This window comes from Bacillus rossius, chromosome 1 (genome assembly GCF_032445375.1).
Source record: "Bacillus rossius redtenbacheri isolate Brsri chromosome 1, Brsri_v3, whole genome shotgun sequence".
Taxonomy (NCBI): domain Eukaryota; kingdom Metazoa; phylum Arthropoda; class Insecta; order Phasmatodea; family Bacillidae; genus Bacillus; species Bacillus rossius.
The window spans coordinates 250966333-250982715 of NC_086330.1; the positions used below are offsets into that span (position 1 = coordinate 250966333).

The 16383-nt window shown below is 32.4% G+C and overlaps 1 protein-coding gene across 2 annotated transcripts in view; it reads right to left on the reverse strand.

The window, feature by feature from the left end:
• LOC134527473 (ubiquitin-conjugating enzyme E2 Q2) overlaps positions 1-16383 on the reverse strand; it is a 107797-nt gene that overhangs the window by 55596 nt on the left and 35818 nt on the right. For both annotated transcript variants that reach the window (XM_063360172.1, XM_063360171.1), the window contains exon 2: positions 9351-9455. In XM_063360172.1, coding sequence (XP_063216242.1) covers positions 9351-9455 — 105 coding nt within the window. The remainder of the gene's footprint in view (positions 1-9350; positions 9456-16383) is intronic.

Genomic DNA, 16383 nt, shown 5'->3' on the forward strand with positions numbered 1-16383 from the left:
ATCTGCGTAATATACAGTACATTTTCATGACTGTTTTCATGACTTGACTTTGCTCTACAGTACAATTAATAACAGATTAATTCATTTTGCAAAGACAACTGGCTTAATTTGTAGCATTGCACAATGAGGATTTGTTATATACATATATATTTTTTTGGGTCATAAGAATAACTTTGATATGAAAGATAGTAATTATTTAATATGTAGATAAGGATAGTTCAGAGTTGTTAAGAATTGTTATTAATTACTTTGGTTAAATTTCATGGAAAGCCTTAAAATACTTATTTCCTTGAGATACTTAATTATTAATTTGAGGGTTAGCTCAAGTTCATAATAATTAATTTTGATATTTGATAATTAATGTCAGTAATTGTTTTGTTTAAAGCAGTATAGATTATAAATTTACAGGACATCATTTATAAACAAAAGTTTCTAATATGGTATGAATTTCAACTTTGTTTACTAAATTTTGAACATTGTATTTGAATTTTTTGGGTAATTTTATATTTTATTGGATATTGCTAGTGTAATATTTTGAGAATAGTCTGGAAGGTACAGAAGGAAGAGCGGGCAGGCGCGACACTCTGGTGCCAGAAAGTTATTTTTCACTTTGTAAATGCGTGTTTGGGATTTACGCATCACGTTGTACGCACAGCTGTAGCGACCGTCTGGAAGGGTCTCTGGAGGCTACCACTAGCCAGCCAATCAGGGCGAGCCCTGGCGTCAAGTGATGTGCCCGTACGAATTTCCTTATATGGTCATGTTTTGGAATTATGTGCGCTGATTGGTCAGTTGGCCCACGGGGTTGCCTCCCTTGTTTTCACCTTTACAAGGGAAGGTAATCTCGTCGACCAAGTCACTTGTTGCTCGATCGTCGCCGAAGCCGGTTGCGTCGTCGGCAAGTCACGACACAATATGAGTATTAACTAAGGGACAATTTAACGCCTAGGGGCTGGGGCCAGGCCGTATTTTTTCAAACTAAGTTCATTTTTTTTTGGACTAATTAACTAGAAATTTAGGCCCTAGGCATCGGCATGACTTCGTGTGATTTCGGTCCACGATCGATGATACCTTGAGTTATGTAACTAACCAAGGGACATTACTAAGTTTTTTTTTTCTTTGGCGAGTGACAAGACTCCTCGACCATCAACAGCAAGATGTATGGTGCTGTGGAATGTATTTGGACCTCATCCTATCAAAATTCAAAGACATCGTTAAGTAAAATTTGTATAAGAAAAGACAAAAAAACTGTGCAAGTAACAAAGTTTTTCCAACTAAATTCATTTGTAAAATTGTGTACTGAGGCCATGTAACTATGAAAAAAAAAAAAAAAAAAAAAAACATTTTTTTTTTAAAGAAATAAACAAAGATAATTTCATAAAACTTTTTTATTTCCAAATAACGTAGAACCATCGTAATGAAAAATCCCTAAGGAACATTGTTCGTCTTTGTTTTGTTACGTTTCTCTGTGTGCTTAGCCGGGCCAAAACATACAACGTAACAACATGGCGCCCAACATTGGGCACGAATTTAGACACTGCCTGATGATAATAAAATAAACATTTGGAAAAAGTTAACTTCAGTAAAACCTTATCAAGTAAAAGCCAATCATGACTAAATTAACTGTGGCAAATCCTTTTGGAACATCGGCAAAATTATAACTTGTGAACAAGTGATTCGTGTGTGGATCGTGTGAACTTTTATCTCCGCATCACACTTGTAAACATCGACAGACGAAGACAAGCGTGAGAAGCCAGCATTCACCGTTTAACAGCGCGGGACATCGTGGGAAAGGAATGCGACGAGAACTACATTTTAGAACATTGTAGAACAGCGCTTCGCAGAACATCGTGGGACACGATTCCAGCAACATAAATCATCTCGGTACTTCGCAGGACAACGAGGGATGAATTGGTACTTCGCGGGACGAGGGATGAATCGCCGGAAACAGCAAGTCTAAATTGGACAGAAACTTACATTCTTATGGTCTAAATTTTTGTATTTGTGGTTATCATTGTTTCAAGTTTTTTTTAAATGTGTTTTTCAAGGGTTATTTACGTTTTTTGGTAATTTATAATAGTAAAAAAAAAATGAGTACAGACAGACAGTCAGGATGACCTTGCGGGTTTTCCTGAAACTTCAGGAATGTCCGATCCTAATTTGAATATTGAATTGGTACAGGAGCAGTCAGAAAAATTAATGATAATGATGCATAACATGTCACAAGGTCAGACTGAATTCAGGTATATAATGGAACAAAAATTAGATGCTACTAAACAGGAAATTACAGCCACTAAACAGGAACTTACAAACACTAAACAGGAACTTACACAAGAAATTACACAAGTAAGACAAGAATTAGGAAATACATTTGAGAGCCGATTTGATGTACTTAGGAATGATCTTAATGAAAATATCTCATCTTGTATCGGCAAAGTAAATAATTGTGAAGTGCAGATGGAGGAGGTACAGTCTAGATTAAACACATGTGAAGGAATAGTGGGCCCAGTTCAGGAAAATTTGATACAAACAGGTAAAACAGTTCAGGAGCATAGTAAAAAATTTTCTGAGTTGGTACAACATAGTGAGGGTGTACAAAACAAAATTGCCGAAAATCAAGATGATGTCACAGATTTACAGTTGAAAGTGGTTCAGGAAGTTAAGGGGAATTTTGAAGCTAATGTTGAAGGGACGTTTACAGAAAGTTCAAAGGTGGGTGGCCAGTTGGAGAATTTTAGGTATGATGTGGGTAGAGAATGTTTACAGGAAATCGAGGAAGGGCTGAGTAACATTAGAGGGGATGGACATGGTAGCATTGGAGGTTCAGTTTTGACTGTAGATGAAGTGAACACTTTTGGAGGGACAGTGCCTAAATTGTTTGGTGATGACCGAGGAGTCACTCCGATACAATTTGTAACCAAATGTGAGAAAGTAGTTAGCTATTTTAGTGGTTCGGATGAGCAACAGGTAGAATTGTTTATCACTAAATTGGATGGTGTTACATTGCAATGGGCAATACATAAGAAAAATGAATGGAAAACATTAAAAAAAAAATAAAAAAAAAAAAAAATAAAAAAAAAAAATTTGCCAGTTGTGTATGTACTTTTTTAGGATAATTCAATGAAACATTATTATGGACAATCAGCTGTGCAATGTTTGATTATTGTGTAAAGTATGTTTATGTTGATATTGTAAACAAATTAATGTGATCAAGAATTTTATCAGGTTGGACTAAAGACACTTCACTATAGTGAATATTTTGCATAATTTTTAAATGACAAATGAACATGAAATTCCAATGAAATAATTTGTAGTGTCAGTATAACCTGTTGAAGGTTATGTTTGCTCTATAATCAAGTGTTAATTGTGTTTTTTGTTTAAGATTGATTTGTCACTTTTTAATTTGGTATGGAGAATTGAAATAATTTTCTGTATGTAATTTTTCAATGTTTGGGTTATAATTTTGTAAATTTGTTTTAAGGAACTATAATCATATGAAAAGTAATGGTATGTTGTTATTGTGTTAAAAAGATCTTGCAATACTCATGGTTGTTGCAATTGTTTGCACATTGTTGATTTGTTATGGTATTCTTTTGTATTCAATTGACACTTGTGTACTTTTTGATTTAATTTTTTTATAAATTCAATCAAAAAAGTAGGAGGGGTTATGTAGCATTGCACAATGAGGATTTGTTTTATACATATATATTTTTTTGGGTCATAAGAATAACTTTGATATGAAAGATAGTAATTATTTAATATGTAGATAAGGATAGTTCAGAGTTGTTAAGAATTGTTATTAATTACTTTGGTTAAATTTCATGGAAAGCCTTAAAATACTTATTTCCTTGAGATACTTAATTATTAATTTGAGGGTTAGCTCAAGTTCATAATAATTAATTTTGATATTTGATAATTAATGTCAGTAATTGTTTTGTTTAAAGCAGTATAGATTATAAATTTACAGGACATCATTTATAAACAAAAGTTTCTAATATGGTATGAATTTCAACTTTGTTAACTAAATTTTGAACATTGTATTTGAATTTTTTGGGTAATTTTATATTTTATTGGATATTGCTAGTGTAATATTTTGAGAATAGTCTGGAAGGTACAGAAGGAAGAGCGGACAGGCGCGACACACTGGCGCCAGAAAGTTATTTTTCACTTTGTAAAAGCGTGTTTGGGATTTACACGTCACGTTGTACGCACAGCTGTAGCAACCGTCTGGAAGGGTCTCTGGAGGCTACCACTAGCCAGCCAATCAGGGCGAGCCCTGGCGTCAAGTGATGTGCCCCTACGAATTTCCTTATATGGTCATGTTTTGGAATTATGTACGCTGATTGGTCAGTTGGCCCACGGGGTTGCCTCACTTGTTTTCACCTTTACAAGGGAAGGTAATCTCGTCGACCAAGTCACTTGTTGCTCGATCGTCGCCGAAGCCGGTTGCGTCGTCGGCAAGTCACGACACAATATGAGAATTAACTAAGGGACAATTTAACGCCTAGGGGCTGGGGCAAGGCTGTATTTTTTCAACCTAAGTTCATTTTTTTTGGACTAATTAACTAGAAATTTAGGCCCTAGGCATCGGCATCGGCCCGACTTCGTATGATTTCGGTCCGCGATCGACGATACCTTGAGTTATGTAATTAACCAAGGGACATTACTAAGTTTTTTTTTTTTCTTTGGCGAGTGACAAGACTCCTCGACCATCAACGGCAAGATGTATGGTGCTGTGGTATGTATTTGGACCTCATCCTGTCAAAATTCAAATACATCGTTAAAATTTTTATAAGAAAAGACAAAAAACTGTGCAAGTAACAAAGTTTTTCTAACTAAATTCATTTGTAAAATTGTGTACTGAGGCCATGTAACTATGAAAAAAAAACATTTTTTTTTTATAAGAAATATACAAAGATAATTTCATAAACTTTTTTATTTCCAAATAACGTAGAACCATCGTAATGAAAAATCCCTAAGGAACATTGTTCGTCTTTGTTTTGTTATGTTTCTCTGTGTGCTTAGCCAAGCCAAAACATACAACGTAACAAATTTCTTTCTTTGAAATAACCACATTTTACATTGCATAATGTTTTAAGGAAACATTAATGATGTCACTTTATGAAAATTTTTAGTACAGTAACATAGTTAACATTAGTAAAAAAAAATATGTCTTATAGAAAATAACTACATCATTGAAAATATATAATATTTAAATGTAACTTTGTCACTTCTGTCATCCCTTATAGTCTTATAGTACAATTGTTCTAAATAAAGTAATTTAAATCAAAACCACAATTTCCTTTTGTTCTTCTTCTCAGAATTGCACACTTTCGAGAGTTTTCAAAGTAAAACTTCTACATAAAATATTACTTATTAAAAATTTTAAACAAAAATACAAGTTTTGCAGCTTTTCTGTACCCATTCGATTTCTTAATGTTGACTGAACCAAACCAGACATACCAAAGAACTGAAAATTTCCTTCCTACAGTTCTAAAATTAGCATTTGACATTGTTGGAAGACAAACCTGTTGCCAAAGAGATATGACACACACACACAACACAAACACATGAGGTAGAGGAGAGAAGAGAGAAAATGAGATGGCATTTAAAGTTACATTCCACCCACCTATATTTAATGTGTTTCAAAATAACTATAAATACATTGTAGAAGAAATTAAGTACTATTAAATTTTCATTCTAACTTTGCAGCAGTCAATTTTTATGTAAGTAGGCATGAATACTTGGTTTAAACAATACAGTATAGGAAATATTAACGTTCATATTATAAATTGATTTTATTCACTAATTTTAAAAAAAAAATCACATGATTTAAATCATGAGATTTAAAAAAAAATTCACATGATTTAAATCATGAGATTTAAAAAAAAATTCACATGATTTAAATCACGATTTATATCATGCTGATTAAAATCAACATACCCTGTCACAAATATTATTTACATCTTTACTTTATTATTCCCCATTAACAAAGTTATTCTATTTATTTGGGTCATTCTCATTGAAAGGGATTATTTTCAAGCTAAAATTTTTTTAAACTAAATTTATTTTAAAATTAATGAAATATAATTATAAATGATTACATCAGATTTCTCACAGTAATAAAGCAAATGGTCAAGATGATTCCATTAAATTAGTGAAGTAAAAAAGTATTTAAAAATTGAACTGTCCACGGAGGAGACATCAGTGTCCACGGAGGAGATTTTTAAGAAAACTTGTGGTCAAGACTAATACAATGGCAGAGGAAAAAAACGTTTATTTGTGCAAGAAGAAACATTTAATTAATACTTAACTTAAGGACTGTAGACTAAACTTAAAAAAGGCAAAATATTTTGATTAAAATGCCTTCTACATACCAATCATATCTGTTTTTAACTTTCCATGTTGAAATAAACTTCACAGATTAACAAATATCCCCTAACATACATTATCATAATGGGATACATCATCATTGAATACATACTGATCCCGATTATTTACAATTGGGTAACTTAAAATACTCTTAATATCACTTCCCTCTACAACAGCTATGTCGTCAGCATCTGGAAAAACAAATTTACATCTGCCAGATTTCCTCATGAATCTAAATGTAAATTCATTTAACCACTTGTCTTCAGAAACTATTACACCAATGTAATGTCCCAGGTTTTTTCTTTTTTAAATTGTCCATTTTTCCTATAAACAAATACAAATAATGTAAAATGTACATTATGGCTTTATTTTTAGTTTCAAAGCTACAAAACAACCTTACAAATAGCTGCATGATATTCTGAGTTAGGCACCGTAGAACGGAAACTTGAATCAGGTGGAGACACGCGATACATTAATTTATATATATATTAGTTTTTGTGTCGAAGGAACTGAACATTTAAAACAAAGTTGCGGAATATTTTGAGAGAAAAAATTGCCTACAAATTGACCATGTTTTACAGTAACATTTATATCTTGTAATTTTTTTTTTTACACAAATTGTACTTAAGGCTGCATTGCAGCTAGTGAAAGTGAGAAAAACTTGGGATCTCCTCCCAATGCATTTTATGGTGAGGAGACCTCAAGATTTTCTCTCTTCAGCTCTCCAATCCAGCCTAATTCTGGCTGACTTTTAAATCAAACAGAATGAGTTATTTTTTAATACAGTATTTGTGAGAAGATCTAGGTACATTACAAATTTACAACCAAAATGTTTTCCTTTTTTAAAAATAAACTGATAGCCTTACGCTTACAAGAATGTGTTGATTGACATGTTAATGTGTTAATGTTATTAATAAAAACAAATGCTACAAAAAAGTTTAAATTTTTTGTCAAATAATAGACCTTTGTTTATTTTTGTCTCTTCCGTGGACAATGTGTTCCTCTCCGTGGACAGCAAGTGTCCACGGAGGAGGTGTCCACGGAGGATACAAAAAGTCATAAATTTTACTTCTTAGCTATTAATTTTAAGGTTAGAAAACTTAGTAAACAGTTGGTAAAATTCAACAAAAAAATAACTTGCCAAGTGAAGACAACTATGAAAAATATCCTTTTCTTTTCATATTACAGTGGTCACGGAGGAGAGACATTCATCTCAACACAAAACATTCATCAAACTTTACTGAATGATCATGACAAAATGGTCACATTTACTATTCAAATAGCAGTGATATCACAAAATGTCTACTTTTGACATTCCATTTTCCTTAAAACCAAAGATATTGTAGCACTAGAGAGTTATTTTTTTTTACTTTAAGTTGTGTCCACGGAGGAGATTCGCAGTCTGAAGGACAAAATGTAAACAATTTTAAGAAATGTTCTGCTTCATTGTTCATTGATGCTTTTGAGTAGAATTTGTAACAGTAATATCTAATTAATTTTAACAATAATACATTTATTATTTAAAATTAAAATATACTTGAAACAACAGAAAATGTTAACTAAAATGTCTTGGGGGACAGTCCACGGAGGTAGACATAGCTATACTGTGAACCAGTTATCTATCATAAATAAAAATTTATATTTTTTTGGTTGGACATAGAAATGTCACTCTAATTTTACTTGTTATATTAAGTTAATACCAATATGTAGAAAACATTTTATTAATTTTTTAATGTTAAGGGACGTCAAATAATCCCTTTCAATGAGAATGACCCATTTCCATTACAACTTAAGAGCTGCCACAAGACAAATTCACAAAACTTAAAAATATTTTTACCAATCATTCAATGTTGTTATCCATCAGCCTGTTACAGTTGGCACAGCCTCAACGCAGATAAGATACCGTCCTGCATGCCACCATTAAATAAGAATATCTCAATGAATGTTTAGTGTTAAATATGTACATGCTGCAAAGAAGCACCGCTGTGAAACACTGGACTCACATTCTAGAGACTTGGGTTTGACCATAGCGGTTTTGGTTTTCAATAATTTCCCAAAACCACTCCAGGAAATGCTGTGATTGGCCAATTCATTGCCCAATATCCCTGGTCTGCACTGTGTAGTCTCCATCTACAATGACCTTGCTGTCAACCACATGTTAAGTCATGGGGGAAGAAAAACTAAATGTACACAAGACGTAAATCAATGATGTGACATATCAGAATAAACAGTATACCATATTTATAGGAACATTTAAGCAGCATGTGTTTAAAGGATTGTCATCGATATAACAAGTGAAAGATGGAGGGCAGGCAACTCTAAAGATGTCACATGACAGTGTTAACAGCCAGGGTTCCTACACTATTAATATAAATAGTTTTCCTTAGCCCAAAAATTTTTTTTTCCTGTGTTATTGATCAATTTGAAAGATAACATTATTATAGTAAATACAAATACTTACACACATAAAATGTCAAATCTACCACAAAATCTTTTCGGATACAATATACAATTTGCAATGTTATCACATAAATTATATCTTGTTAGTCTGTAATGTATAACCGCTATATTTTATTAAACTTTGAAACAATAAATTAATGTTAGAACGACTATGCTTGTTTAGCATGCTTCAAATCATTATATCAACACACAGCTTATTCATTGTTTCTCTTTGTTTAATTAATGATGAAAACAGATGGCTTTTCTCCTGCACATGAAATTGTGATTAAAATAAAGTCTGGTTTTAAGACATCAAAAGGAATATTGTAGTACTAAGAATTATTTATGTAGTTTTTGACTAAAATTTTGTTAATCTCCATGTGTTTTCCAGGCTTTGGAGTCATCTGACCCTGTTTTATAAAATTTCCTTGTTGTCAGGGAACACAGCCAGCTGACCTCTAGACGTGGCAAATGTGATTTAAGTACTGTTTACCCCCAAACCTTGCACACACGAGCTAGAGAGGAAGGAGAGTGCATACGTGGTTGTCCCTGCCCGAAGTGTTGCTCAGGACCTGGACAGCGTTGGTCACACTGGTTTCCTCCGATTCAGCGAACCAGACCGGCGGAGTGGACGGGTACGTCTCCTGCAACAGCAGCCATTCTCACAGCAGAGGCCATCGCTTCTGGTCTACCTACACTTCTATAAATAGACCATTAAGATTTGGATTGGTTCATCTGTGGTAATTGAAAAAAAAAAAAACATCATAAACAACACTAGAAAAACATGCTTATTTCTAACATGTTCTCAACTCGAAGTTTCTTAATGGTAAAAGTACAACACATACATTACATAGTTACAAGTAAAGTCATTCAGAATTATTTTGATTGCCTACGTCTCAATAACTGATGTTCTCAATAACCAAATAACATCTTTATGATTAAAAATTAAAACATAAGCTTTATTGTAGAAAAAATCTCTTTTTGCACAGCCTGCAGGCATAGGTAGATATAAAAGTATCCATTTCTTCTGGAAACATTCTACAAACTTCTATTTACTTCCGAAACAATTTAAGAACTTAATGAACTTAACATCTCACATGTTGTCTAATATTCCAAAATGATTGATAAAACATTTCTCATATTCCATGCAGCAAAAATGTTATGAATGTTTTTAACTTAATGCAGCCAGCATTGAATAGCTTAGAACAAATTTCATATTATGCCTACTAGGGTAATTATGAATTTTTTTGAGCTTTAAACACTATTTTATTTATTTTGCACTAATATGTAGACATATAAACAAATGGTTTGGACCAAGGTTTAATATTAGGATGGTTTAAAATATATTCAAACAAATTTAATAGTAATTTTAATTATTATTTTAACCTCAGTTTTTACGATATAGTTCATTTTAACAACAATTGTCTAAGCCAAAGGTTTTCGATTATGTTATAAAAACTTAAATAACACAAATGTTTCAGATAGTAATTAGAAGGTTTAAAATAAATAAGAACGGATTAGATAATGTACATAGTAGGGAAGTTTATTTATTTTATTATCTAAACTCCTGTTTTTTTCAACGTGTAGTAATGGTTTATCGTCTCAAAAATTGTTTCATACCAAAAATTTAGATAATTAATAATTATTATATATTTTACCAGTTACTTTACAAGGAGTTAGGTTTGTTTTTGTTATTTAACCCCTGTTAATTTCACCTTTAGCAGGAATAATTGCTTGTATCAAATTTTGTTTCAGAAAAAAAGTTTTAGATAATATTTATAAGGTTTCAAAAATTTGGAATGGATTTGATAGTGTACTTACTACAAGAGCTATTAATTTTTTTGTCTTTCAACCCCTGTTATTTTCCACCCGTTGCAGTAATGCTATTCGTATAAAATATTATTTCTGACGAAAGATGTAGAAATATTTTTTAGGTTTTACAATAAAAAGGAATGATTTAATAGTGTAAAAGGTACAGTTTTTATGAATTTTTTTAAATTTCTACACAATTTTTTTTAACCCCTTGCTGCAATTGTTCATCTTATCAAAAATGTTACAGAAAAAAGTTTTAGATAAAAATTTAAACACACTTTGAGCTAATTCGATGGTGTGCCTACCAACAGTTTTATGACTTTTTTTTGTCCTCCAACCTTTGTTTTTTCCACCCCTTGCAGTTATGGTTGGTCGTATCAAAAATGTTTTTGGACAAAGTTTATGGTATAACTCCTACAATTTATAATACGTTCAAACGGATGTGATATCCATCACATTATGGGAGTCAATTTTTTGTTTTTCAAAAAAACCTTCTCCATTTCTACCCCTTTTGTCTGATATTGCCCATTAACGAACTCGACCCAGATTTTGCATGATTGTATTTTATGTATTAGTTTGGAAGTGATTTTTGAAAAATTACGGCAGTTAAAGTGACCACAAAAATGTTATATATATATGCACACACAAACAAACTTTTGAGTTGACAATGTTTTTGGGGTCTATGGACCGTGAAACGAAAACAATATAAAAATTTTCCGGAAGCCACACCACGGTAACAGCTACAATAGGTAGTATTTCTTCAAAATCCCTAAAAAGAATACCTATACTGCACAATATAAAAGTATACACTAGCTGTTCGATATTGTACTCGTTGCACTGGCCAAACAAGTAATTAAAGAATTAATTTCCATTATTCACAACAAAAAAGAAATTTATATTATTTTATACTGTTAGGTATATATATATATTGCACCTTTCCATTTGACAGCAAAGAAACTGCATAGGAAGATACTATGGTTACACAACTGATGCCACAGATGTGTAGAAAGAGTATGTTCTTCCTTTTACATATTTTTATGAATTAACACAATCAAATATGTAAAAGGAAATATTATTACAGAAATTGAATTTGCACATGCTTAAAGGGCCTTAGTCCATGCAACCCAGTTTTGAGAAAAACTAATAAATCTGTCTCTAAGCTACCTTAAATTTTTTTTTAACTAATTAACTTTCCTGGAAGGTTATACTTACCTCAATGTTACCTGTTTTTACTATTTTAACATTCTTTTATATTTAGTTAGTTTTCAAACTAGTGTAAATGTAGTGGACTGAGGCCCTTTTAGCATACTGCAAGGTTTTCACCAAATAGAAACAGAACATCTTTGGTTTTTGTCAATCTGTTTACTAACAATCAAAGATTCTAAGTACCATATTTATATAAAGGTAACAAAAACTCAATGTGTCAGTACAAAATGTCATTTAAGTTGAACTTAGTCATCATTTTGATCATCACTGCTGCTTTCAGAGGTAGGCCAGACTAGAATTTCAGTATAGAACTCCAGAAACTCATGAGGAATATATGGCATTAATTTTTGAATGTCATTTACTTTGACAGGTTTTATATGGACATTATTCAGTGGGTTCATCTGGAAGTTAACTTCTTTAACTCCGGTTTGTGTAAGGCAAAATGTGTGGGTTATCACAGAATCAATTAAGTGTCTTGAGACAATCTGGAATTTAAACTTGGAGTCGTAGGTGAAGTGCAAGCATGTAATAATCATAAAATTAACTTTGTGGTCTCTAGGAACAGTCTTGGGTTTAGTTTCTTCTAAAAAACAGTTCTTTTTATAGCAGTGTGGCCAACATTGTTCAAACTCGACAATTTCTTCTGATTTAACTTTTTTTACTATGATCTTATGAGTTTTACTAGATTGTATGATAATATGGATGATAATGATAATATTTGCCATACATTCTGTCGTGTATTTTCAGGGTTCTTTTTTATTATGGCAAAATCCCCATCACATGGTAGAAACAAATGTCCTCGGACAGGGAAAAATTGTTCAATTTTTTCAAAGAGCTTTGTGTCCGTCAAATCTAAAAGCATTCTAGATAGGGCATGATTTTTATTTTGCTCCCCACAGTTGTCTGAATACACATGCAGTTCTGTGTATTGTGTGGGGGGACACAATTCAAAAAGTCATAAACAAGTGAGCATACTTCATTCAGCCCTTTTTTCACCTGACTTTCATGATACAGACAAATAATGACCTCATTTTTTTAATGTCATGTCTATAAAACACGCTGGTTGACAGCTGACATATGTAGAAGGTTTCTTGAACAGGTATTTGAGGTAGTTGAACATTCTGCATGAAATCAAAGCAGATAGCGAGCACATGTGCTTCGTCTTTGGCTTCTCGTTCCCTTTTCAAACAAGCAAAAAACTTTGAGGTTTTTCTGTTATGAACTAAAAGCTCCGCAGATGCCACTCTTTTAGCTGCCTCGTTTAGGTGGGGGCTTTTTAACTTGACTTTCAGTTCTTCACAAGTGTCACAAAAATCAATTTGTGGTACTCCAAAATGCAAGTTATAATTTTCACCAATAATTCTTGCACAGAATGATTGGCTAACTTTGTTGTTTGGATTCTTTTCATTGTAATGGAAGCACAATAGTTTTTTGTTCAACCTTGCATCTAAGTAATTATAAGTCTTTGATGCAACTGGTTTGTTTTTGCGGGAAACTTTCAATATGTTCCCACAAAAGCTGTTTTGTATCTGGTAAGTGGGCTTTTTTTAACGTGTTTTCCACGTTTGTCAACAGGACTTTTACCCAATAGTTTCAAGGATTTCAGTCTCTTAACTCTTTTTAATGACTCTGAATGGAGAGCTAAGAAAGCTTTAATTATACCTGTTGTCTGTTTGATCCTACCATCACATGATAATGAAAAGTGTTGCTATTTTCTCTGGAATCTTCTCCTTTTCGAGGACGTCTTCGTTGTACCACAAAAACATCAATCAAATGTTGCAGATGCAAATCTTGTTAATCTTTGGAGGACAAATCATAATCTTCACCAAAATATCAGCTTGTTCATCTTTGGTTATGATTTCAAAACAATTCATTCTCTTGAAACTGAAAGAGAACATAAAAATTAGTAACAGAGACTAAAAATGCAAACAAAAACACTTTGTATATGTTGAGTTAGGTTATATTCTTTACATTATAAAAGGTATAAGTCTCAAAGTATTTAGGCCTATGTTTTTCATTAAAAAAAATTTGGTTTTAAGTTCCAAATTACACATTTGTATGTGTAAGTTAGTTTTTATGACAACTAAGTAGTTTCAAAGATTGGTTGTATTGTTATTATACTGATATATCTTACCTGCAGGCATTACCAGTAGTTTTCTTAGGGACAATAACGTTTTCAAGTGGGAAAATTCTTCATTGTTAAACCTAGCTCTTTCAATTCTATTCCTCTTCCACAAGTCTTTGTTCCCTTTACTCTTCACTATTCTCTACTAAATCTTCCATTGATAATATTACGTACAAGCTTAAATGTTTTATAAAACTACAGTAAAACAAACATTTAATTCTTTTTATAACACAATACACACAGTGCAGGCTTCCTAAGTAAGGTTAGGTTAGAAACAACAACACCAAACAAGTATGACAGCTGATCAAGTGCGCGAAACAGTTAGGCAGTGTTGCCACGAGTGTATGCTAGAAGGGCCTCAGTCACGGACTGAGAACCTTTTAGTGTACGTTAAGAATTTCCTTAGCTAATATTAGCTAACCCGCACGTGTGACTCAATCCCTTTTAGCATAGATAGTTGAAGCTATCCTATAACATGTGATTTTCATGCTTAACTCACTTTGCCATTTTTTGTGACTGAGGCCCTTTTAGCATGTGCTGATTAAATTAAAAAGATGAATGAAATTTGATGATGGCGATGAATGAATATAAGGGGGTTTTGGGATTCTTCTAATATTTAGTTTGGGATATAGCTTCTTAAATTTCAACCGTGAACCAAAACTTGCCAAAGTAACTATTTAAAAACTGCTCCTCTTTTATTTCTAAAAACTCAAGTCAAGGAAATGCCTATCAAAAAAAACATTTCACTGGAAGATGAAACTCGTAAAACTAAATTTAAAGTGACCGGTTTCTGATACATGAACTTCCTAACCAACGTACTTAACTTAAAATTTGAACATTAAAAAAAGTTATATACTTTAATAAATCTCTTTACATGAACTGGTACTTTTTACCAAGGCTTTACATTTTTAAATTCTGATACCAACTTATTCTCCAAAAATAAAAATTTGAAAGGTTCCTACCCAAACCATTTAAAAAGCAATTGTGTTAACTCTTTTTTTCTATTAAATTTTGTCTTTATCCATAAATACAGCTATCTTTGAACTTCATAAAATCTGAAACAGTTCTCATAAAAGTCATCCGATATTACTCAAGCATTAAAATTTAACTCATTACTAATGAACTATAATTAACAATCACTAAATAAGGATTGGACATCCAGTTCAGGACTTCTTAAATCAACTTGGCTACAATAAATTCAGGGTCATTCCATGTCAACTCACCCAAAAATTTTTTGAAATGTCACCCACCAACACGGATTTCCACAAAATTTTGTGTATTGTTGCCTCGATGAAGTTATGAAGCCATATGAATTTTTTCTTCATTGGTCCTTATAGTTTTTTTTTTAACAGAAGGTCAAAGTTATATGCATTTGCTTGAATGTGTCACTCTTGATACTCCTTTTCAGGAGTGTAGCACATTGCTAAAAAATAATATTTCAGCATGTATACTTGTTTAATGTATGAAATTATTCGTGTAAGTGAAACAAGGTTTACAGATTCCAAGAAAAATTGCCTGAAAGCATTTTTATGTTTTCTTATTGCTTAAAAAAATTATTTAAAATGAAAAGAGCATGTTTTTACAGCATAACACATGAAATTGCAGATGAGAAAATTTAGCAAGAGGCAATAAAGAAAACTCATCTGTATTGGTTTTACATTAATCCTGTAACTACATTTTATGATATAACGAAAGAAAAACTGTGGGGTTTTGAAGGTTTATGTATGTAAGTGCATGTATTATAACCCCATCTTTTGTTTTCACTTTGGTAACCACATGGCTACCTATATCACCTTCTTGCACTGAAGGTCCAGTCATGTCAGCATTACACAAGTGTGTAGTCATCACTGGGCTTATCTGCAGAGGCAGCTGCAGTAACCTCCGCTGATGTAGCAGGATAGCCAGTTGGTGAAGCAGAGTTGGAAGGATCTTCAGTGCTTTCTGGTATAAGGTTAATAAACAAGCATGTTGAATGAACTACAAACTTTTGTTTAGTTATTCTTTTAATTTTTTCATTGTGTTGTTATTGGGATCGCACAACAACTTTATGATTTGGTTTTTGAACCAGTGACATTATGTGAAAGTGTTGTGAAGTTGATAAAGCAGTAATGGAACTTCAGCAGTCAGGAATTAGTGAACCATGTAGTGTTCGTAAGGAGACTGGAACAGAGTGTCATAAAACAAGTTATACCCATTTGAAGAGGTTGAACAACATTGAAACACTAAGTGATACTGACAAAGAACTTTTATCCTGTAGGAGTGGCATAAAAAGTGATAGGTTAGCGAGTGTCTGTGAGCACCATAGGATTTTTTATACAAAAAAAATATGAACTGTATCAAACTAAATGTTGTGATCCACTTAAAAAACATAAGAAAACCATTTACAAATCACTACGATGTGTAAATAAAGACATTTCAAGGGAAATATA